A 22,817-nucleotide genomic window follows, 5' to 3' on the forward strand; every position below is an offset into this window, starting at 1 on the left:
CTCAGAATTCCTCTGTCAAACAGACAGTCTACAGTGCAAGCCAGGGGCCTCCCTGTGCCACAGACCCTTCACACAGGGGCCAGCAAAGAAACGCAAAGGGGAAGGTCTGATGTGAGGCAGAAGAGATGCCACTGGGATGATTCTTCTGGACAGAGAAGAACCAGCACCCTGCTATTAAACCATGCAGACAAATGCTGAGCCCAGCAAGTGTCTGGCAGCAGTCTGGTGGAGTTGTGGTACAAGGCACAAAATGTTGGAGAGCTCTCAGTGGCACAATCAGACTGAGCCCTGACTAAAGTCACACGTTTACTCACCCACACTAGAAAACATTGTGAAAACTCTCTCACTTGATCCAAGTGCTCAGGATTCATTACTACCCACTTCTTTCTATATTTAGCAAAGACATTTTTTTGGGAAAAAATATGTCATTACTAAAAAGGAAGAGGTGCTGTGTCAAGGAACCGCTGCTGGATTTTGGCTAGGACTGATTCAGTGATGTGGGTTTTTTCTGGGTTGATTTGTACCAACTGTCCAACTCCAGCTTTGTCAGCAAATGTTGGTTTTGGCTACAACCAGGTTATTGCTCTTTCAAGTGGTAACACACCTGAGCTTGAAAACAAAGGCTGAATAACTAAAGACTTGAGTTCCACTGAGATCAGAACTCAGTTGGAATGAACCACCTGCTGCTTGGAGTTCAGTGGATGACACCAAGCAACCTGAACCCTTTTTCAGCTTGCAGATTTCTAGATCATATAGAAAATACTGAAAGGTTTTTCCTCTCCATTTCACAGATCTAGATGTGCAGCACATGGGTAGGAAATACCTTTGTCTTCCTTTTTTATGTTTTCCTGTAGTTTGCTCATTCGTGAGCTCATTCACAATTACGTGATCACTCTCACTGTCACACTGTGGGAACAAGTCTGCACAAAGGTACATGACTGAGAAGGAGCCCCATGTGACAGCAGCTCAGATCACAACGCTGCAGGTTTGGGACATTCAGCAGTTGCAGAAACAGCTTTAGCAACTTGGTATTTTGAGAGAAGAAAGGACAAACCAAGGATCAATAGAGAGTGAACTGAAAATAGGAAAGCATTAATTTAGCTCCTTAGAGGTGGCACTGCCAGCTGGCCAGCTGACAGACCCACTGACCACGAGAAATCCCACTCTGTCCAAGGATGGGAAAATGGGAACTGTTTGCTCACTTGGGCTGGCTGAATAACCTGCCCTGACATAGCCCAAACCGAGGATCCTCCCGTGTTCTTTGGGGCACTAAGGGTGCATTTTTTTGAAGTGGAGTGCAAAGGCATTCCTCTGTGCCACTACCTTAGGACTATCAAAACTTCTGCACCTAAAACAATAACCCTTTGATGGGCAACAAAATAACTGCCATGCCTGACAAGTCTCTGTCATGATACTTGTCCTGCAGAGCTGGAAGTGGCTGTAAGTAAGCTCCAGTCACAAAGCAATTGCCCTTGCATTGCCCATTGTAGGTAACATATTTACTCAGGGCACTGGAACAGGACACCATGCATGCTTGACACTGAAAAAAAGCCTGTTTGTGCCTGTTATGCTGGAGAGTTTGTACAAGATTAATTCTGAAAAACTAGTTGTGTTTCTTAGATTCTTTACTCTGAAATGAATGAGACAGTTTGTAGGGTATGCCACCTGATTTGGTCCCAACTGACCATCTTCAGAGATGCAAACTTGACTTATCACTTAGCTGAGGAAAGAGAAGAAACAATTGATATTCAGGTCTGAAGACACTTACAGTGGTGTCCAAATCTGCTTTGCAGTGATTCACTACAGCGTGTACCCTCCTGGATGTTACTGGAGCAACACCAAGCTACAGTGGAAGCTAATGCAGAAACAAGTGGTCCACAGTGCTACACAGGAAACAATCCATGCCAGAGAGGAGACAGTTCTAGGAAGCTTTTATTTGCCAGGCTCTAATTCTGCAACCCACCCATTTAAATTAAATACAAATCAATCATAGGATGTCATAAAAGTGTCTCAAAAAGAAGCCTTTGCTGTTAACAGTATACAGAGAAGTGACACATCAAATATATCCCAGTTACAATAAACCCAACACTCTTTATTACCCCACATGTACACTTCCCCTGGCCCAGCACTCCTGATAATAAATCACCCTGCGTGACTGTTGATGAAAATAGCATTTGCCTCCTACTTGCCCAGCAACAGAGGGAAGCTTTTCCCTAGCTGAGGTGAGGGCAACTTTCAGAATGTTCCTTTCTGCAAAAAAAGTACCCATACTACGGCTTTTAGCTGGAACCAGTTTTAGAGGAGTTTGGGTCTGCATGAACTGAGATAGCCAAGCTTAGTGTCACCCACCTATGCAGGCTCCACTGAGTCTTACTTGCAATAGAGCAGAGTAAGCACCATGGAGTACCTGGCAGCAGTAATATGTTCTCATACTGTGAAGTCAGTTAGAAGGCAGAAAAAGTCCCTTTCTCAATCATGTTTAGATACCTGCAAATTAGCATTGAATGCTGACTGCTAAAGCACAGAAGGTGCTCAACTGTTCCTGGTTTCACTTTCTTCAAGCGAATACTGTGATAAAGTTTCAGGTGGTGACAAACATCAGTGACCAAGCCACTTCTTGGGCCTAGAACTGGCCTCTTCCTTAGATACACTCTGCAAGTGGAATTGTGTTTATCCACATGCTCCACCATTCCCTGGAAGAGGTATGAGGCTGCACCACACAGCAGCCAGACAGGGAGCTGCTGGAGGCACCCAGGAACAACAGTCAGTGGAGAGTTAATGGTGCTTAGCACCTTGAAAGAGCATAGAAGATAAAGGCACAAAAATCAATTGTTGAAGCAGTTTTCTGCTTAGAAAAGCACCTGGACATTTTGTGGATAAATACTTTCATCAATTTTAGATAAAAATGTCAATATTTTTCCAGTTCCATAAAGAACATTCACATTCATAACAAAACTATTTAAATATCCTACACACACACTACTATGCTATATGCCAGATCTTCTGGACAGAATTCTATGACTCTGTAACTTGTACCTTACACCCCTTATGAGGTGGGAAACCAACATGGGTGCAGAATTTGACCCTTATGTCCTCACACCACCTTGGTGAGGTAGATAGGTTCCATGACATCATCTTCAGGAGGGGAAACAGGCAAAAAGAGGTGAACTGACTTGCATGGGGCTGCACAGAAAGTCTGGAAGCAGAACTGAGGCCACAGCCACAGATCTCTCCACTGTAAGACACTGCCTTACCTTCCGCCCACCTCCATCTCCATGGCTGAATGAAAAGCATCCACATACCACGGACAAAATACACCTAGCCCAACAACAATCATTCTGTAGGTTACTTCAGTTCCATAAATGGAGGTGCTACAAAACACTTTCCTCACAAGATATGAATTCCAAAGTACACAAAGCAAGGGCCTTTGCTGTCAGCCAGCACAAGTCCTAACATCTGGTCCCTTAATTTTTACCAGGTCATCAGTTAGAGCCTTTCTCATGTCTTCACTCCACTCCAAAATTCCAGAGTTAATTATTAAGGCACACCAGGGGCTAATCCAGGAACTTTTGCAACAGGTGTGGTCCTATAGGCCACTGGTCATCTTCAGGCTGGCACTCAGAAAACTCTAGTTGGCATGTGAAACCACATCTGTGGCTGAGAGAGGTAAAGGCTACTGGCCCTGACAGTACCACAGTGCAAGAAACACGGAGCCAGCCTTAATGCATCCTTGCCCCAGACATCAGCTGAATGACCGGCACAGAATTATGTCTTCTCAGCCCTCAATAAAGGTGTCTAAATGCAGTGAGATTTGGGAGTGAAGACAAGGCAAGAGAAAGCATGCTGGATGTTGACTTGGAAGGATCCTACTACATGGCTGAGGCCTGACTCAAACATAACACAGCATAAGGCAACACGCCCCTTCTTCCCTGAACAAGTGACCACAGGGATTTCTCTGTATGGTTGCTGACTTGCAAATATAAGAAATAGTTTAGGAATATTCAGCCCCTGCCTGAGTGCAGTGTTCAATGCTAATGATTTACAAGTACATGCCAGTAATACAATAGTTCAAACCTTTTGATACAACAGCCTCCCCTCTCTTTATGGAAAGTTCAATAAATTCTAATTCTTGACCTTGATTGGAGGTACAGTGGATCACGTGATCATATTTATGATCTAGACACATGTTCCTTAGGGTTGTGTAGCTGAACAACACTTTTGGCTCCAGCACGACTGGAGTAAGTTTGAGTTGGGTCAAGCCTGAACTGAGGTGTAACTGCTGGAAGGCAGCAAACACCTGACACTGGATCTGAAGTGGTGATGAGACTCTATATAGGACTTCGGGAAATAGGGAGCAGTATTAAGGGTGCTTTCCTTGTTTAACACAAGAATTCTTCTCTGTTCACTGGTTCATTGTGCTGTTTGCCCAGGTTGGGAATGTGTCCAGCTCAAACATAGGTCTTCCCCATGTGTTGATGGCCAGTGTGACACAGAAGACTCCAATGATGTTCATCACTATTCCAGATCTAACCTGTGAGGACAAAAGTCCAAACCAACAACAATAATCAAACATCAGCACAGCAAGTCCAAACCAGCAACACCTAAACACCAGCACAGTAAACTGCAGCAAGGCCTGTTTGTACATACGCAAGAAAGATAGTCAAATAAATCACAGAAATAGCCATTTTACCCACTGCCTTATATAACTGCTCGATATAACCAGTCTAGAGCTTTAAGGCATGTACAACAAGTTGTTTTTATTAGTTAGAGAACAGCCTCTGCCCTCTTCAAGTCTCCAGTTAGAAAACCAATAATGTTTGGGTGTTCCGCCCAGAACCTGCCCTGTGTGGGCTGGCAAGCAATCAGAGGACCAGAGCTGAGGGCTCCTGATTGCTGCCTTCTGCTTTGAGCTCCAGTGGAGACAAAGCCTCAGACACTCTGCCCAAAGCCCCAGAACACTACAGAGCACTGCCTGTGCTTTAACCCTTCAGGTTTCAGAGACTTACGACTTGTCAGTTTTTCATTTCATTTGGGCTGCACTGTATGTCTGCCAAAGCCTGTGAGAAAAGTCTTGTTACTTCAGAGATGCAAATCTTTATCACAGTATCAATACTGCAGAAGAGAGGGGCATAAGGTGGTAGTTACAGTCCGTAAGAGCTTCCTAGTACTTTGGAAATACTTGGCAATGAAAATGAAACTCTCACCAGATTTTAGGATAAAGGCAGTGGAGAGGTCAGATAAGAGACCAGGCAATTATCATCTTACCATATCCAAAACACGGATGTGGCCATATGAAAACACTATTGCATTTGGTGGTGTTGCAACAGGTAGCATGAAGGCAAAGGAAGCACTGAGAGTACCAGGCAGCATAACATACAAAGGGTGGATCTTGACAGATGTAGCCTGCAATGAAATGGAGAGAATATCACATTGTAGATCTTCCAAAAGAAAAGCATAAAGGATCAATCGATCCCAGACCACTGAGACACACTGGTTCATTTTGTTTCCTGGCATTACATCACCAGAGTAATTTACAAACATTTTATTCTGAAATCCACATGTGCTTAAAGATAACTTTGCTGTTGTTCCCTGTCTCATAATACTGAAAAACAAGACTTGATTCTTTCTTGTTGTTTGTTTTGCTCTATGGTATAATTTGGAGTTTTGGTCAAATACATCCAATAATCTTTTCTTTGACCTCGAACCACCCTCTTGCCAGGGAACACAGGGATGGAATTATAATTACTAGGCACGTGGAATGACACCCTTAGACTTTACATAAACTCTGTAGGACTCAGAATTTAAGTGCCAATTCAAGTCACTAATAGCCCAGTACCTTGATAGGGGTTATTTTATTGTGATGAAATGGTCTAGAATAAAGTGCTTGTACTTTCCAAATTAAAGAACAGAGAAATCTGTTTTTTTTTCCTTTATGCTATCCTTTCAATTCTACTCAGAAAAGGCAGTGAAACTCACCAGGTTTTCCTGTGTAAGTTTTAAAATTATTCTGGCTTCCTATGAGAAACGACACATTTCTCATAATCAGACCTGCCACTTTGTGTATTTTAGCACAAAAACATGAAGATGAATCATTCAAAGGCATGATCAGAAAGTGCTGGATTTTGTTTTGTGTGTGTGTGTTGCAGTTCTAAATTGATGGGTCAAATGCAAAATGACCAAAAAAGTAACTGCTGTTTGCTGATCTGTATTGAAAAAGTGACTCTCGCTTCATGACCTGGCTTCCTTTTCAGTGAGAAAACACTGAAGAAATATCCAAGACAATAAATATAACATTGCTTTGCCACCCAGACCATCAGGTTAACTCATCTCCCAGCTGACAGGGTAACGGGATGGAAGTAATCTTACCATGGATGAAAAGACAGGCAGGAAGAGAGTGGCTGTGGCGACGTTGCTGGTGCACTCAGTGAAGACGGCGATAATAAGCGAAAGCACAGTTGCAATGGCCCATGGGGGAATAGATCCCAGAGGAGTCATTTGATGACCCAGCCAAGCTGAGAGCCCAGAGTTCTGACAAGAAAAAAAAGGGGATTTCAGTGAGGTTGAGAACCCCTGACTCATGAACCGGGAATTCGTGTTATGTGCAACATTCCTATAAAATAATGCTTAATGAGTCCTGAATTATATAAACATCATCCAGGAAAGTGCAAGGATCTGTCACGAACACTAGAAGAAATTCTTTGTCAGCTAGACATAATACTGAATCCCATTATTCTGATTCTTCTGGAAGCCAAGAAGCTTGCTCACATTTTGGTTATAAAAGTATGGGGGTTTTGCTAAGCAGAAGCAATTATTTCTCAGACTATTGCAAATACTTAATATCGGACCCAGAAGCTTCCTATCATGTTCTTCTACAGTTTCTGAAGATTATGATTCTGTATGAATACTCCATTGTAGGAACATAGGGAGCAGTTGACTCAAAGCTTACAAAACCTCTGACTTTATGGCTTCTAATTCTCCTGAGATTTAATAATTTAAGTATGATGTATGTAGATGAATGAAGGGCCCTAGAGCTTTCATTTGCCCCATGGTTTAAACCTAATCAGCCATAAAACTTAGACTTGAACATTTATTTCCCCAAAGCATGGCACTGCTGATAGCTAAGGCTTGCTTTGATTTAGATGCATTTTAGCAGTGATGAAGGAAACAATATGGTTCACCTCAAGATTCTTTCCTGTTCGGGAATTCAGATGCCTTTTCTGTGAATTTATGACCACAGGATCAAAGCATGAGCTTACAGAATGAAGCACATTGCCTGGCAATAGCCACTGACAAGAAGTTCAAGAAACCCCACTGTACACAGTTTTGAGAGATACCTACCACAATGATTTTCTTTCTGACCCCTTTAGTAGTTTTGGTTTAAGTCTGAAGACATATAACCTTAGAACAAAGCTCAAATGGGTCTGAAAATCTTACAAGTGTTATCTATACTTCTAGTTTTCTAGCCAGGGCTGGGATTGGGATGATTACAGAAATAGGAAAGGATGCTTCTCTGGACATCCAGCCAGTGAAGATCTGAAACTACTCGGCAGCCTCCAAGAGGTAAAATAAATTAAAGAAACTTGATCAGAGCACAAAAATTCACAAAAAAGAGTCACAAACCTCTCCTCACAGTTTTTGGTAATTGAGATCTGCCTCCAGATATGACCATCTCTACTGGGTTTGGCTTTGGGTGCATGCCCAGTAATACAGGACTAGATAACAAACCAGGAAAGTTCGCCTTTGAGTCAGAGAAAAACAGAAGTCAGGACATACTGCGCTTGCATCAGCCAAAGCAAAACCTCCTCCCAGCAGCAGCACAATGCTCCAGGGCATCTTCCTCTGAACCACATTCCAGTCTAGCAGCGGGGCTGATAAAAATGGCTTTTTTTTATCTGAAGTGAGAAATGAAAAGTAGAACATTTTTTAGGAGAGTGAAGACACTTTGTCTCCTGTTCTATAAGATACCAGTGGGCAGATGCACCTTACTGAGAAACCTGCACAGGGTGAGGGTAACACACATGAGTGGGGACCCTCACTTGCCAACAAGTGAGGGAGGTGAGCTGCTCTAAGAACTGCATGCAAATCCAGTGCAGGTTTCTTCCTCATTAGCTGAACTGGCCAGCTGTTTCACAACGTTGCAATCCCTCTTTTAAATACCTTCTTCAGTCTGTTCAGGGTCAGACATGCTTGAATTCCATTCTATGAATTTGGGCTTATGAGCAGGAAGGATAAACAGTAGCAGGGCGATAAACACAGCAGGAGCAGAATCAGTGATATACCTAACAAAGAAAAGAGAATACAGCTTAGAAAATGGACATCTTCTTCTTAGAAGAGGGCTGCCTTCCAGCATTCCAGTCACTGGTCTTTGCCATCCTGTTTGGGGCTGGTACTTGAGCAAGAGGGGTCATTAGCCCATGTCTAAGGTCTCTCAGACCTGCCAGAACGTAAGCACAGTAAAAAAAAGAAATGAGCTACAATACACAATTAATAATCAGAGTCCCAGATGAAAATGGCTCCTTGAGCAGGCTTCCTTCTTTGTGCTGAAGCCAAGATTCAACAGTTGTATCTCAAAGACAGATGTGTAAAGAAATGGCCTGAATGACAGGCCCAATGTGCATTTTATGTCCTTAACATGCCCCACAATGCAAAGAAGTCAAAACACAAAATCAATTTTCCTATGAGTTCTGAGGTATTGGTTAGAGGTGATATTGCTACCACAACTGACTGGAGCTCACACAAAACAAAATACCAAGGTGTATGTCAGTGTGACTGAGACCAGCATTACAGAATTTTTTCTTCCTTTAGAAGGGTCAGCTTGCTCCATCTCCCAGTCTCCAGCCTTCACTGCCGTACAAACTGTCAAAACATAGATCAATTAATCTTATTCACAACCAAGAGGGTAAAGGATGGAAAGAAACCCAAAAACTTACTTTTCTCCTTCTGGGAAGAGCCTAGTTGCCCAGCCTTTTACAAAGCCTGGATGTCTGGAAAACCATAAGAGCACCAGCAATACAAACATGATGAGGACATTGAATTCAGCGTAAGAGATAGGGCCTAACTTCTTCATTTCTGCCTTCAGCACATCGTATGCAGCTCTTTCTTTGGCAGTTCTCTCTGTCCCACAGCCCCAGCTTTTTTTAAAGCTTTAAGAAAAACGGAGAAGAAGATACTGTAAGTATTAGCATACTAGAAGGATTTAACATGCTTGCCACTCTGAAGCTGTCACTCTTGGGGACAGACACAGACTACAGCAGAGGCCACAAAGAAATTAAAACAGCGCAAAGTATTTTGTGGGGACATGCCAGTTCTCACAGAAGAATGAGGTCAATGAATGGATGTCAGTTTCTGTCCAATTTGGAGTAACCTGGGATGAAAAACTCAGGTTTGAATCAACAGTTGCAAACCAGCTATGCCAGCTCTCCCAGGGCTGAAATTCACAGGTGTGAGAAACAAAAAGACAATTCTGTCTGAAGATTAGGAATGTATAAAGCTTTTGCCTTAGTGCACATCCCATGAACACAAAAGGTTTCCAGACCTCAAAAGTTGCTGTAAAAGGGATCTGCTCTGTGCTACAAAATTAGTAACTTGTCAGTGCATTTGTTTCACTCATGTGCACTAGCTTACTGACGGATTTACACACTATCATGTAGTCAAATACTCACTTGAGTCCCATGAAGGAGCACTGTAACCAAAGCCAAGCTAGCACCAACATCAGAATCATGTTTGGGAACGCAAATCCAAACCAGGAAGCAAAATTCACAACATCATTATTGTTGGGAAATAACCTGAAATGAAAAGTGCTTTGTCTATGAATGTCAAAAAACATAATCTACTTTCCCTTGAATGATCCTCACATTTTTTCCTGTGTTGTACTTTGATGCATATAGGAGCCCATGTTGATATATTAGGTCTCAGTAAGATAAGTGTGGCTGAAAGACCTCCCATACAGGTACCTTCTACTTCCAACATGCCTGCTTGTTTATCCCAAGACAGGACATTCTTTCTTCCTCCCAATTCATTGTAATAAGAGAACAAGAACTGTCATTCCTGAAAATTAATTTCCTGAAATTAATACTTGAACTTCTGCTCCCTTCAGTAGAAGACCAAGTTGCTAGTTGGTCTGAAAGAATGAAACCAGTGTTTTAAGAATAGGAATTTTTGCTCTTCCCTGTGTCTGCTAATAACAATCGGAGGGAAAGTATCAATAGCAAACTTCCAGCTGGGTGTTAAAATCAACAGATAATGCAGTAGCTGAGGCTGAAATAATTGCAACAGAAGAAAGCCATGTTGAGGGACTGATGTGGAGTCTGCAAAATTTCCACTGCAGATTAGGTTCCATGTAAATCGGTTCCCAAAGTCAGTTTAGCAATAAGAGTACAACATAACTGTACTGTTTCCACAGCCACAGCATAGAGGAACGGTACTGTAGGAGAGGCTAAGCTACTTTTAGCTCTCTTTGGTGTGCTTATGAGTAATCTACATTCTTCTGATGCCCTTCACTGCAGTTCCTCTTCTGATGTGCTATATTTCAGTTGAAAAAGAGAATGCAGAACCAATATCTCATAATCAACCAGCTGTCTGTCAATTGCCAGCAAGTATTCACAATTTTCTCAGAGGACCTATAATTCCATCATATAGCTACCTTTTAAAAGATGCTGAAGCAAAAAAATGAGATCCAACACCTCACACACACTTCTCACTCTCAGTTCCTCAACTTATTGCTTAAAGTTTACAACTGAAATTGCTATCTAAGACCAGTCAGTTGGTCAGAGAAACAGTATGATAGCATAACTAAAAGAATCAGCAAGAATGACTTACTGATTCATCTGGCCTTTCAGTACCATGTTCGGTCCTGTTCCAGTGAGTGTTGCAGTTCCTCCAATGCTGGCAGCATAGCACACACAAAGTGTCATTCCCTTGCATATACGCTTCCTCATTCTCTTTTCTTCAGAAGATTTGGGATCATCAGGGACTTGTCCATTGCTTACGACTAGACACAAAGAACACAACTTGCCTGAGGTAAAGTTAGGGAGGCAGAGAATTCAGAATAGGGTCTGCAGGCCCAGGTCTTCCAGTTTGTATATGATATTTATTTTAATTAAAGAAATCACAAATATGTCCCTGAATACTTTGGACTCATGTTCATGAGGAGCGAAAGAGAGAGGCTGGCAGTCTGGATCTACATGATCCAAGGATGCTATTGTCCATTTCAGCGTCACAGTTCCTCAGCAGTAATTTCCTGTTTCACAGAGAGGCTTACAACCAGCCAGATATTTGCGTCACTGGAACCACTCCAATCCCACAGTAAGAATCCAACTGGCTTTAACAGTTATGAATATGGGCAGCTAAAAAACCCATCAAAACCCAAATTCTTGCTTGGCATAACTTAATCAATATGTCACATCAGTTTACAGTAACAGTGAAACTGTGCTGCTGGGTCCATTGTTCTCTAATCTTGAAGTCTGACTGGACTAATGGAGCAGGACAAAGAATTTATGGCAATTACAACCAATTCAACAATACCAAAGGGTATTTTTTTGCACACTTATTACCTTCACTACACTTGAGATCTGGTCTTTAATCATATTTAATAATACAGCCCTCAGTAACAGCACAGCAGACCAGTGAAATGAGAAGGACTGAGTTTGTGCACATGGTTCAAATCAAATGAAATCTACTGCAGAACTATGGCATCAGCAGAGGACCTTGAGGAAACGAGCATCGGGGGTAAGATCATGCTTTAGAGTGTTCCAAAGAGCAGTCGGTCTACTGTGAGTCAAATTACACCAGCTCCTCTTTTCCATGTGGCTTTTAAAGTAGTCCTCTTTTGTCTCCCCACCTCCACATACAATCTGGTCAATAAAGAGATATTTATTACCCTAGAACAAAAATGGACTGTGTTTACTTTTTTTTTTCTTCAAATATTCCTACATGTGGCTTGGAAGCTAAATCCCCACTGATAATCACAATATTTAGAAAGTGGGATTCAGGGGTTTTGAATGGTTATTTCCCACAGGATATGTTTTTCACTCCCCTGAGCAGACTGTAAAGTCTAGGGAAATTCTGGGAGAATGACTCCAGCTCAAAGGAAAGAACATAACAATCTGTCTGGGATCTAGCACTAGTATAACAAAATGGCAGCCACCAAAATTGAAGCTATTTTGTAAAACCTAAAGGTCATGTATTAGGGGTTTTCAGTCAGGTTACCATCCTCTTCCTTTGGAAAAGGTACCAAGCACTCCTTCTAGGCTCAGGAGCTGTAACTGTAGAAAGTTCAGTAGCATCAGCTCATTGGTGAGCAGGCCCTTACCATGTACTGCAGCGGGATCTGATATGCTCTTTTCCTCCAGCTCAATCACTGTATTTGTTTGCCCAATTGCTTGTTCCATCATGGTCACATCATACTCTGTGTTGTCCATTTGATCCAGGACAGCCTGGACAATGGGAACCATCATGGCAGTGGTGGCTGTATTACTTATCCACATGGACAGGAAGGCAGTGACTATCATAAATCCCAGCATGAGGCTGAAAAGAGAGAAAGAGGCAGAGGAGAAAGGAGGAAAGCAAACAGGCACTGCTTGGCTTTGTAGTTACTGTAATTTGAAGAGCAAAGCCCAAATGGGGATGTGTGCAGCATCCAATAACAGAGAACAGGAACAGATTCCCTTCTAGGACAGCTCTGCCACCTTCACTGAAGGAATCCCAGTGAAGCCTCTACAATTTAGTCAGATACTGGTTTTGGCTAAAGGACAAATAAACTGTTCCTCTTGCTAGACTTCACCTGTGAAAACTCCATGTAAGTACAGCTAAAGAGATTCTTGAAGGATCCTTTCTCTGCTGATGGTTAAATAACATCCCTAGGCCTCTGCTAAATTGACAAGAGGCAAAAAAGAAGCAATTTAATACTCTTACAGTGCAGGTTTCACCCCAAGAATCAGAAGGACCCTCAGTGCAATCCTTTTGTGAAGATTCCACTGTTCAACAGAAATTGCAACAATCAGCCCTCCAACGAAGAGCATGTTTGTGTCATTGAGGTACTGCAAGCACACCTGAAAGACAGAAAAGGTAAGTCAGGGGCCCAAATGTTGCCTCTTACTTGCTTCACTAGTACATTTTGCCTTCCACCCTCTCAAAGCCACAGACTAGACCAGGCCCCACCCAACACTGGCAGAAGACGCAGCTGCAGCCTCAGTGCTCCCTGCAGTTTCCAGAACCCTTCATCTCATGTAAATGCTGAACTGTCTGTGCAGAGGCTCGTTGTGCATCATTGTACAAAAGCACAACAATTTCCTAAAACATTGTTAGGGGCTCTAAGTGTGGTCTAGGTGCTGGAAACACTGCACTCCAAAACAGGTTTCTCAGTACATTTATCAACCATACCTGCCTTTACCAGCTTGTTGGTCAGTAGTGACCTGGGCTACAGAACCTGGAAACAGCCCAGGATGAGCTGAGGACACAGCATACCTGCTGGCACCACACTGTCTATCCTGTCAGAAGTTTGTCCCATGCATTTTGAGATCTCCCAGAGGATCTATCTGTCAGCATTGCTCTCTCATGGGATGGGATATGAACACATAAACTGCTGGCACTAGTGTGATTCTCCCCAGGAGGATCCGTGCCCAAAACAGACCCTTCCCTCTACCAAGTCAAGCACGCCACTCTCAACATTTTTGGCAAATGTCTATTTAGTTCAGCATCTTCCAATACAAGAACCCTGAACAGTAATACAGGCTTGCTGGCTAAATATTGATGAGGGATCAGAGCACTGGATTTCCCTGCATAAGAGCTGAATTTAGCGAGTTCCTTACTGATTTAGAGCTCTGAACTCCAAGCAGAGGGAAAAATACCACTGGCATGAGGGAAGTGACAGCCAGGGGGATCACTTCAGTGCACCAATACACAGCCATGATGATGATGATATATGCACATTTGGCCTCCTGAAACACAACAGAAGACACATTTAAGCATAGAAAACTATTTTTAAAGATAAGAAACATGTTGGTAGCCCTTAAAAGGGGCTCACACACTACACTGTGTGCAGCTTAACAAATTATGCTGAATGAGAATTTAAACTTGTGCTTTTAAACCACATTCTGAAGTCACTTGGATAAGAAGATCTTTTTGACAAAGAAGACCATGGTGTTTGTTTTAATCCATCCACACAAAATAAATGGTGTGAGAAAAACAAACCTTCCACAACCAGGTAAGTGCACAGTTTGCCATGTGCAATTACCTCCTGGCAGTTGTGGTCAGCAGATTTCACATCTAGGAGCCAAGAACAGCAATAGTGAATTAAACTTTTTTTAAATGGATGGCCAAATTTCCCATTGTGGGTGATTAGCTTGCCTGAAATTCACAAGTCTTTAAGGTGTGTCCATGTTCTTCGCTTTTTAAAGTAACTCTTAAAATAAAAGTTTTGGGGTTTTTTGGTAACTAAGTACATTATAGGTATTTAATTACTTTCCCAAATCATACTGTGCCTACCTGCTAAGGGGATTCCTTGGTTAGAACTGTTGCAACCTGTCTTTTTGGATTGTTGATCAGGCACTTTTGTAGTGCAGCCTTCCTTGGTTTGTACTCTCAAAATTGTTGGGAGAAGCATTCATTAGCTAACAGTGAACTGTTTGAAAGCTGAAGTCAATGTTCTGTAGTCCAGTATTTGCTCATACAGCATGGGTTTATAGGATTTTATTCTAATACAACAAATGGGACTTTATTGCTAAAATAAATGGTATTGCTAAAATAAAAACCACTGTCAGGTGATATTTATAAATAGGGTGTTTTTTTTTTCCTTCATTTTGTTGAGAAGTTTAAGAACCAGAAGACAGCCTTTGTAAGAAATTTGATTTTTTTTTCTGTCAGGTGTCCAGGAGACTAATTATAGCACAAAAAAAGAAAAAGTTTTGAAAAAAAATTACTCAGAGAGTAAAAGATATCAGACAGACCCCAAGAAAGTTCCTTCCCTTTATATATACAAGGTGAGTTCATGCTACAATTCATGCTGTACTGCATTAACTCGGGGGTGGAACTGACTGCGGGTAATCTGTTGCCAACATGAAAGACAGATAAACAACTGGAAGGGAATAAAATTCACAACAGAGAAGGAACACTGGTTTTAGAGAGTAGAGAGTAAATAATTCATGTGAAGTTCAAAAATACAACCATGGTTATAAATTAACTCCAACAACCACAGCCAATTCCAACAACCAAACATTTGGAATTAAATATATGTTTGTATTTATGCCTATTTATATGATTTATCAGAGCAGTCACCGAATGCTTCTTTGGTGTTTTGTATCAACTGTACAGTGACCTGCCTCATCACTGAGAGATCAAAAGGAAGTCAGTGACAGAATGTTACTACCCTGTTATGAAATACTGACATTTCTCAGATTAGACTGGCAACACAATATGCCTACAAATACTGGAAAACTGAAGACATACTTAATTGTTTTAGGGAAATTATCTTTCCTAGTTTTGACCAAAGTAGAGCTTAACAGTCAGAAAGTCTTTGTTCTATAAAGCACCACCATTCAACTGAAAGGCAGGACTAGTATTACTTAGGTAAACCAAAGGGATGGCAATTTGGTTTATAAACACATATGAAATTTTCCTGTACTTTAAAACAGACTGACCAATACAGGTCGCTCAGAAAGGCTGTTCTGAGCATTAGAATAGCCTCCAAAGGTCTGGTACGCTAAAATACTGCAAACAGAGCTTTCACATTTGGTCAAGAAGGCTACAGGATATTAAAGTTCAAACTCTTCACTGGATTATTTTAATCTTATGCCAGTATAAGTCCACTGAATGCAAAGGAGTTGTGCTATCGCCATCCCTGGAGTAAGAAGGACGTGAACTGGAGGATATGGCATTTGAAAGCCTCATCAGTGCATACACACAGCTCCAGCTTCTGACTGCACCAGGACAGAGAATGCCACCGAGCAACATGGTCAGAGTACCAAAGCCTCAGCAGAAAGTGGGGAACGCACTCCTGCCCTTCATCCCACTGCCGTCACTTCAAGATAATACAAGGCACAATTCCAAATGCGCCGGCCAGTTATGCATGGATTTGTCTTGGCCCATAATTAACTGCGTCTAATTGCACTAATGGGTTGTTGGGTCTGTGGAAGCCCCTGGGAGCAGGGCCAGGCGCCGAGGGCAGAGTGGGATCTCCTCGGGGGCAGCAAGGGCAGGGACCCCTCAGGCACTTACCCGCGTGGACACAGCAAGCGGCAGCGGCAGCAGCAGCAGCGGCGTGAGGAAGAGGATGGCGAAGGAGCGGTACCTCAGCAGGGGCCGCAGGCACATCGGGGCCATGTTCTGTGGGGTGACACGATCAGGGCGTCAGCGGGAGCAGCGCCCGCCGCCGCTGCCTTAAGTACGGGGCGGGAGGGACGTGGGGGCACGGCGGGGGGCGACACGTCCCGCCCGCCCCGCCGGGGGCGGCCCCGGACAGCGCTGCGGGCACGGCCCGTCAGAGAACGAGCCGTGCCGAGGGCCCCGGCCCCGCCGGCCCCGCCGGCCCCGCTCCGACCCGCCCTTCGTGTCGGGGCCCCGGGTCACGGCGCGGGACCGGTCCCGGACTCCCTCCCTTACGGCCACCTCCGTGCGGGGCTTCTGCAGCCCCTCCATGCCAAGGAAAGCTGCTCAATGGCTGTGTATCAGCTATCACACCAGTGGGGAGAATGTTTTAAGAACGATCTCCCTGCTCACAGCGCCCACAGAAAGGTGCCAGCAAGCACGGATTCACACATCCTGTGCCGGGACCCAAGTGCTGACACTGGACCTTCGGGAGGTGCTGGTGGCGCCAAGGAAGGATCGTGCTTCGATCAATCACACAGTGGTGAGGAAGGACTGAGCTCCTTTAGGGAAACTGAGAGTTAAAATCACACTGGAGGTCTCCCCAAAACAAAGGTCTGTGCAGGCATGCATGGCTGTGTTTTGCTATTATTTTGTGAGGTATTGTGCGTCTGGATGTGGGTTAAAAATAACCCAGAGAGGTTAACTTGAAAGGTTGTTTCTAATGTTGAATTCAGTGACTTGGTCTACAGTGCAGCCTCAGAAACCGAAGGTTGGCCAGCACTATCGTGAGAGCAGAAAGGAACAACTGCAGGGACTGGAAACTAGACTAAGGACGAACAAACTGTTGATATTTTAGGCTCTGCTTCTGGGATGGCAACAGCCACCTGAAACTGAAGTCAGCATAAATCATATCTCAGCAATGTGATCCACAGTCTCTTCATACAGTCTTACCAAGCACTTATCAGTGAAATAAAGAATTTCAGATTCCACAGCAAGTAATGAGGGAGCTCTGACTACAGCTTGCACTATTTGTCCTCTGCTGACCAGAGCAACTTGAGTGACAGAAGTTCAAAACAAGACACTCCAATGTTACTGTTCGTTTATAAAAGCAGTGAATGCCCACTAAGGAAAACAGCAGCCAACCGGATCTGGACAGACTCCAAATCTTCAAACCTTTTGCAGCAGTCCCTTTGGGTAACTTACCAGCACAGAGGAAACTTCACACCAGTGCAAAGTCTAACAGAAAGTGGGGAATCAGCCAAAACTCGCATTCCTGTAGCTGATCTCCAATGAAAAAATGGTTCCTAGTCAAAAAAGAAAAAAGGACTAGAAACACTTAAATAAGAAAATGCAAATAGTTAACTCTATAGGAGTTGTACTAAGGTTCATTCTGATAGACCAGTGCAAATATGATTTGTTGTCTTCTTGTATCAATATGATGCAGTGGGAAAAAAAAAACAAAAGAAAAGAAAGAAAATAAAGGCAACAAATGTGTTGATACCTTTGGATAGAATAATCCTGTGAAAAGAGACTTGCTTGCTGTACCTGGGGATGAGACCAAGGACTCCTGTAGGCTGTTCAATTAGCTGGATTTCTTATGATCAGCTGACTTATGACAGGAATGAGAAGATGGTGCAGGCCTCCCAAGAGATTACAGACCAGAAAGGAAGGAGCAAAGGAGGAAAACAGGGAGGTGTCAATCAAGACCAGTAAGTACTTGACCCTTAGGGATAAATGCCCACTTCCCAATGCTTCTGGCAGAGCTGCATGGTTAATATCAGTTGAAAGAGAGAGAGACCTAGGAAAAACACTGCGTCCAGATTTGAAAGATATCATGCCTAGATTTTCTTTATTTGAGCTTTTTTTATCTGAGATTCAGGTCCTAAACTAAGCAACTGTAATCTTTTCATGAATGAAGACAAGCACGGATGAGCTGCCTTTAGAAACTTTAAATTTAAGGCATTCCCAGCACTTTGATTAAAGCAGCAGTGGGTAGAAATGTCAAGTGAGTACATGGAAATGAGAAACTTTTACTTCTTTATTTCTTTGCTGAAGTAGGCTCCTTTCCTAGATTTGCTTCAGGAAGAGAACAGGTTGGTTTGTTGGAGTGCATGTGGAATATTTCTTCATGAACAATGTCAGTGCTGACTGATGAGAAGAAATTGAATTAGTGCCAACTACAATTCCTGTGGAAGTCTGCTAGGAATTCAGCTAAAACCAGTCACAGCAGCTGGCTGAGGCAGATCAGCAAAGACAATCTCCTGCACTGAACTGAACCTGTAAACCTGAAAAGCAAATTCTGACCTTGACATCACCTTGTTCAAGCCATCCTGCCACTGCACACTTCATATTTAAGATACGTCTCTCAATATTTTATAAACCAGTGGAGGTTTACATGTGTCAATTCATGTTCTACTGTAAGAACCAGGAGAGTGAGACGTTGACTGAATCCAGATGTTGGAACCACATAATCATGTATTATGGCAAACTGCAACAACATAGGTAGGAAAAAGAATACTGAGTGAGGACAAGAGAGGAGACATCTACATTCAGATAAGGAGGTGGGAAAGTTGTCCTAATCAAGATGGGTAAAAGAGGTCTTTACAGTACAGGCTGAGAGTGGGCATGCCTCTAAGAGATCAGCCTGCACCAGCAGAGAGAAGCATGGAGAAGCATGTTCCATTTGGCAGGTATCCCAGCTGTTCCCTATTTCCCTCAAAATATACTTACAACTGAGACGCATTTGGCACTGGCTGGACATGAGTGTGGTACAGGAATGGCAGCTCTTTCACATAATTTGATGATGAGCTTCCTCTTCACTGTGCCAAGAAGAAAATGCACAAAGCTTTGGCTGTTTGCTTTACAGGCAGGTCTGAAGCCAGGGAGAAGGGAGCTGCAGAGAGCCCATGTACTTGCAAAACATCCAGGAGGAGTTTTAGGTGGTCCAAAGAGCATTCAAATAAAAACCTCCCACAGCCTGAAATTCAGCTCATGCCAATTGAGCACTAATTCCAGGCTTCCAGGAGAAAGGGATCCTTTTCTCCAGTCAGTACTGCTCTGAACATAGCAGAGAGCAGTGGCTTTGACAACTGCTTTAAAGACAATGGGTAAAATTAGCTTTTGGTTGCAGACAGCATTTAGAAGCAGAATACTGTAGCAGCCTTTGGGCCAAATTTTGATACCCTTGTGTGGAATAATGTGCTGTTCTTGTTCTTGGTGGTAAACTTCAAATCAATTTACAAAGGAACTCAAATCTTTGTGTTACAAAGAGGTTTAGGCATGGGTGGTAACATGAGTTGGAACCAGGAGCTGAATCAGGTGTCTTGTACCTGAAATCCCTTTTCCTGGTTGCTAGACACCACTGCTCCAATTGGCTGTTCTGCTGCCCTAATAAACATGGATATTTTGAAGCATGCCAAGAACTGAGGATTAGAGTAACAGAGCCAAGCCCATCTTGTGGCTCACTGACACTAACCTGCCCTAGCATTCTTGCCATTTCTCAGCTGGTGGCTTTGGGGCTTATTCAATTTAACTTGATCAAAAAAAAGCAGAACATTTTTCTGCTGTTAGTGAGGTGGATAGGTTCAATGAAATGTTCAATGAGCATCAGAGCCAGCTAAAAAGAGAATGAGCCACTTACAGCTGGGCATAAGAACAGCTGGGACAGGAACAGCCCCACCTTTCAAGAGAGCAAATGCCTAGATGAGCTTGACAGCATTGTCAAACCATACACACAGTCTTGCAATCTTCCCTTTTGTACTTTAGATACCAGAGTCAGTGATATGAACCACTTTTAAGTTCCACTTAGAAGTGGGACAATGCTGAAGACTAGTTAAAAAAGGCTGACCTGCATTTTTTTGGTTATTAGAAAGGGACTAGAATTCAATCCCACTTGGAAGGTAGGAATTCCAGGGTCATCGGTCCAGGTGGAAAAATTGGAAAGTAAAGATTTTATTATAGTTTAGTTCATTTCTGAGAAGCTGCTTTTCTGATATATCACACTCTCTACAAGCCAGTCATCCCAGTTACTCCGGTTATTGGTGGATAGGAATGGTTTGTGTCAAGGAGGGTTTACAGGCAGCAGCTGGTTCATTTAGTTACAGATAGACACATTTTCTGCCTCTAATTCAAATGCTGCCCAAGCATACAAGTACAATTTGCTTGTTCTAAAGCAGTCCATTTGACCTAGATAACTGCTACTCCTTCTCACAATAAAAATTCTCCTCACATCCTTTTTAAAGTTCTTTCATGTTGCAAGCTCATGTACCCAGAGGTACAGAAGTTTTAACAAAATTAAATTAAACAAGGACTGTAAGACATATCATATTGATGCTGAGAAACAAAAATTAAAACAACTGACCATGAGACATTCTAGGACTTAAAGAAGTGTTTCTCCTTAGGCTTTTAAAAATAACATTTAAAAAATAACCAGCTCAGAACTTACCTCTGTGAGATGTTTGCCTTAAAAAGATGCCTAGAGGAGGTCTTGTACAGTAATACTATGTACTGAAAGGATTACACAGTATTTAAATGGATGGAGTTATTGCCGGCATTCAGAGAAAAATCACTGTTTCATTGCTCTCCATTTTCCCTCCAATCAAGATTTTCCAGCTATTGCCAGTCCACTGTGCTGCTCAGAAGTAGCTTTCAACTAAGCTCCCAGTGGAGCATCTGATATTTTTCCAAGAAAAGCTCTTGAGACTCTGAACGAACAGTCCTTTCAGCACAATCCCTGTGCTCAACAACTTTCTACATAAAAGCCCTCATTATGAATTTTGAGTCAGTGGGGTTTTCTCAGTCAGTTTGTGTTGCTGATCAGGCTTTCTTGACCTAGAATTGGTCCTGCATACTTTGCATGAAGCCCTAAACCACATTCAAGTGCTGTGCAGGCTAATGATGACAAAAGAAAACGAGATCCAGGAGAAAATCACATTAAAATTTGATTCAGAATGGGCAGCTCTGTAATCTCTCCCTTAGCTGCCATCTCATTAACATATTTTTTTCAAAAGCCTTTTCTCTGCTTCATTACATAATTTGTGTTACAAAATCCAGATAAACACTCATTATTCCCAGATCTAATAATGGTTTATTGCGCTTCCTTTTTCCTTTTTTTCAGAGAAAGATAGGGGACAGAAGGGGCTTGTTTAGATGGGAAATGAACCACGCTAATTTCTGAGTAACATCTGTGACAGCTGTTGTCTATGGCATTATCTTATCTGATACATTATGCAAAGACTAGTGAATTATTCTTTCCAATACCTCTGCAAAGTGGAAGAATTAATATAATTGCCCCAATTTCACAGACTAAGAAGGTCAGTTCATATTTTCTGCATCTCCTGTATATAATTTTTTTACACAGGGTTTGTCACATCAGAGACGGCGCTTATCATACGGCTGGAAGGGATCAGTTGTAGCAGCAGGTACACAAGTGCTTGGCCTTCCATCACAAAGTCCTGAAGGTACTGGTACTGGCATTGAAAACGTGAAGTTCTGTTTATTTTTCTCTCTAACTTATATTTCTTCTAAAATTTCCTATGTAAAAATGTAATGCTGAAGTCCAGCAAGAGACAGGACTCGCTGCTGCTGGGGCCTCTGGTGCTGTTGGTCCATCCCAACCACAGCAGAGTATCCCAAGGAAGGAAATGCAGGTTGGAAACTTCCCCGGCACATATTTGATGCCCTGAAGTGCTCCAAGGGTCACTGGGGAAGCAGAGAGTCTTATTCCTCCCTGGCTCCCTCTTCCTCCTCTGAAAATGCAATGGCATGGAAAGATGTCCATCCCAAAGGGAGAGAAAGGGACCAGCCACTGACCTCCAAACCTTTAAAGAAAAAAAAGTTTGGCTTTCTGTCTCCCACAAGAAGCAGATGTTCCACATCATCTCAAGCTCTTAAAGATACTCCGTCTTTTGACATGCTGGTGACCTGTGACCATTGCAACTTTCTACTGCCACTTCCAACCCTTCAAAAACATGAGGTGAGAAGTGACACACTGGACTTGGCCTCCTATCTGCAAAGGGCCATACCTACACAGTCACTCCTTATCTTCACACTGCCCAGAACCCTAGTGCCCATCTCTGTGTTTCAAAACTTCTTGATGTGTTGGCCATAGGTACGCTCTGTTCATAACGTGTAGAATTTGTTAATTCCATTGGCTATTTACACTTACATCTACACGAATAAGATCTATAGTGTGCTTGAGTTTTAGGAAAATAATGACGACTCAGGACATTAATTTTAAGCTTAAATCCTGGAAAGTCTTCAGTAACTGTCCTTATTTGCTGAGAGCTGATGTTGTTCCCGCTAAGCAAATAGTAGGACTGTATCTCAGCTGCATCAGAGATTAAGCTCTAGATAATGTTCCATCCCAAAAAAGGGGCCAGGTTTCCTCACTACTGAATATGATGGCTTGTTGAATATAATGTTAAATTTTCCTCTGATATGACTGTTCCTTATTTTTCTAGATCAAATGTATGACTGTTCCTTGTTTTTCTAGATCAAATGTCTGCATTGGACAA

General features: G+C 42.6%; 1 protein-coding gene across 3 annotated transcripts; it reads right to left on the reverse strand.

The window, feature by feature from the left end:
* Positions 1-1,914: 1,914 nt before the first annotated feature.
* Positions 1,915-21,998, reverse strand: SLC13A5 (solute carrier family 13 member 5). 3 transcript variants are annotated; one of them, XM_027883796.1, is made up of 14 exons: positions 20,747-21,998; positions 17,506-17,606; positions 16,213-16,320; positions 13,809-13,937; positions 12,913-13,049; positions 12,311-12,525; positions 10,819-10,990; positions 9,663-9,785; positions 8,931-9,143; positions 8,158-8,279; positions 7,774-7,892; positions 6,367-6,528; positions 5,266-5,403; positions 1,915-4,531 (listed from the first exon to the last, which is right to left on the reverse strand). In XM_027883796.1, the coding sequence occupies exons 3-14, from the start codon at positions 16,315-16,317 to the stop codon at positions 4,403-4,405; spliced, it is 1,764 nt and encodes a 587-aa protein (XP_027739597.1). In that variant the 5' UTR covers positions 16,318-16,320; positions 17,506-17,606; positions 20,747-21,998; the 3' UTR covers positions 1,915-4,402. The 3 variants fall into 3 exon arrangements, with proteins under 3 accessions (XP_027739597.1, XP_027739599.1, XP_027739600.1); XM_027883798.1 differs by lacking the exon at positions 16,213-16,320 and having other exon boundaries at positions 20,747-21,997; XM_027883799.1 differs by lacking the exons at positions 17,506-17,606; positions 20,747-21,998 and adding an exon at positions 20,150-20,170.
* Positions 21,999-22,817: the final 819 nt, after the last annotated feature.

The sequence above is a fragment of the Empidonax traillii genome, unplaced genomic scaffold (assembly GCF_003031625.1).
Source record: "Empidonax traillii isolate 1590-97213 ecotype Southwest subspecies unplaced genomic scaffold, ASM303162v1 scaffold135:size1941959, whole genome shotgun sequence".
Taxonomy (NCBI): domain Eukaryota; kingdom Metazoa; phylum Chordata; class Aves; order Passeriformes; family Tyrannidae; genus Empidonax; species Empidonax traillii.

Coding starts and splice junctions, on each gene's coding strand:
- SLC13A5 (XM_027883799.1), bottom strand. Junction 10,991..12,310: donor AGATCCCGCTGCAGTACATG/GTAAGGGCCTGC, acceptor CTTTGTGTCTAG/TCGTAAGCAATGGACAAGTC. Junction 6,529..7,773: donor CTTTGGCTGATGCAAGCGCA/GTATGTCCTGAC, acceptor TTTTCTTGTCAG/AACTCTGGGCTCTCAGCTTG.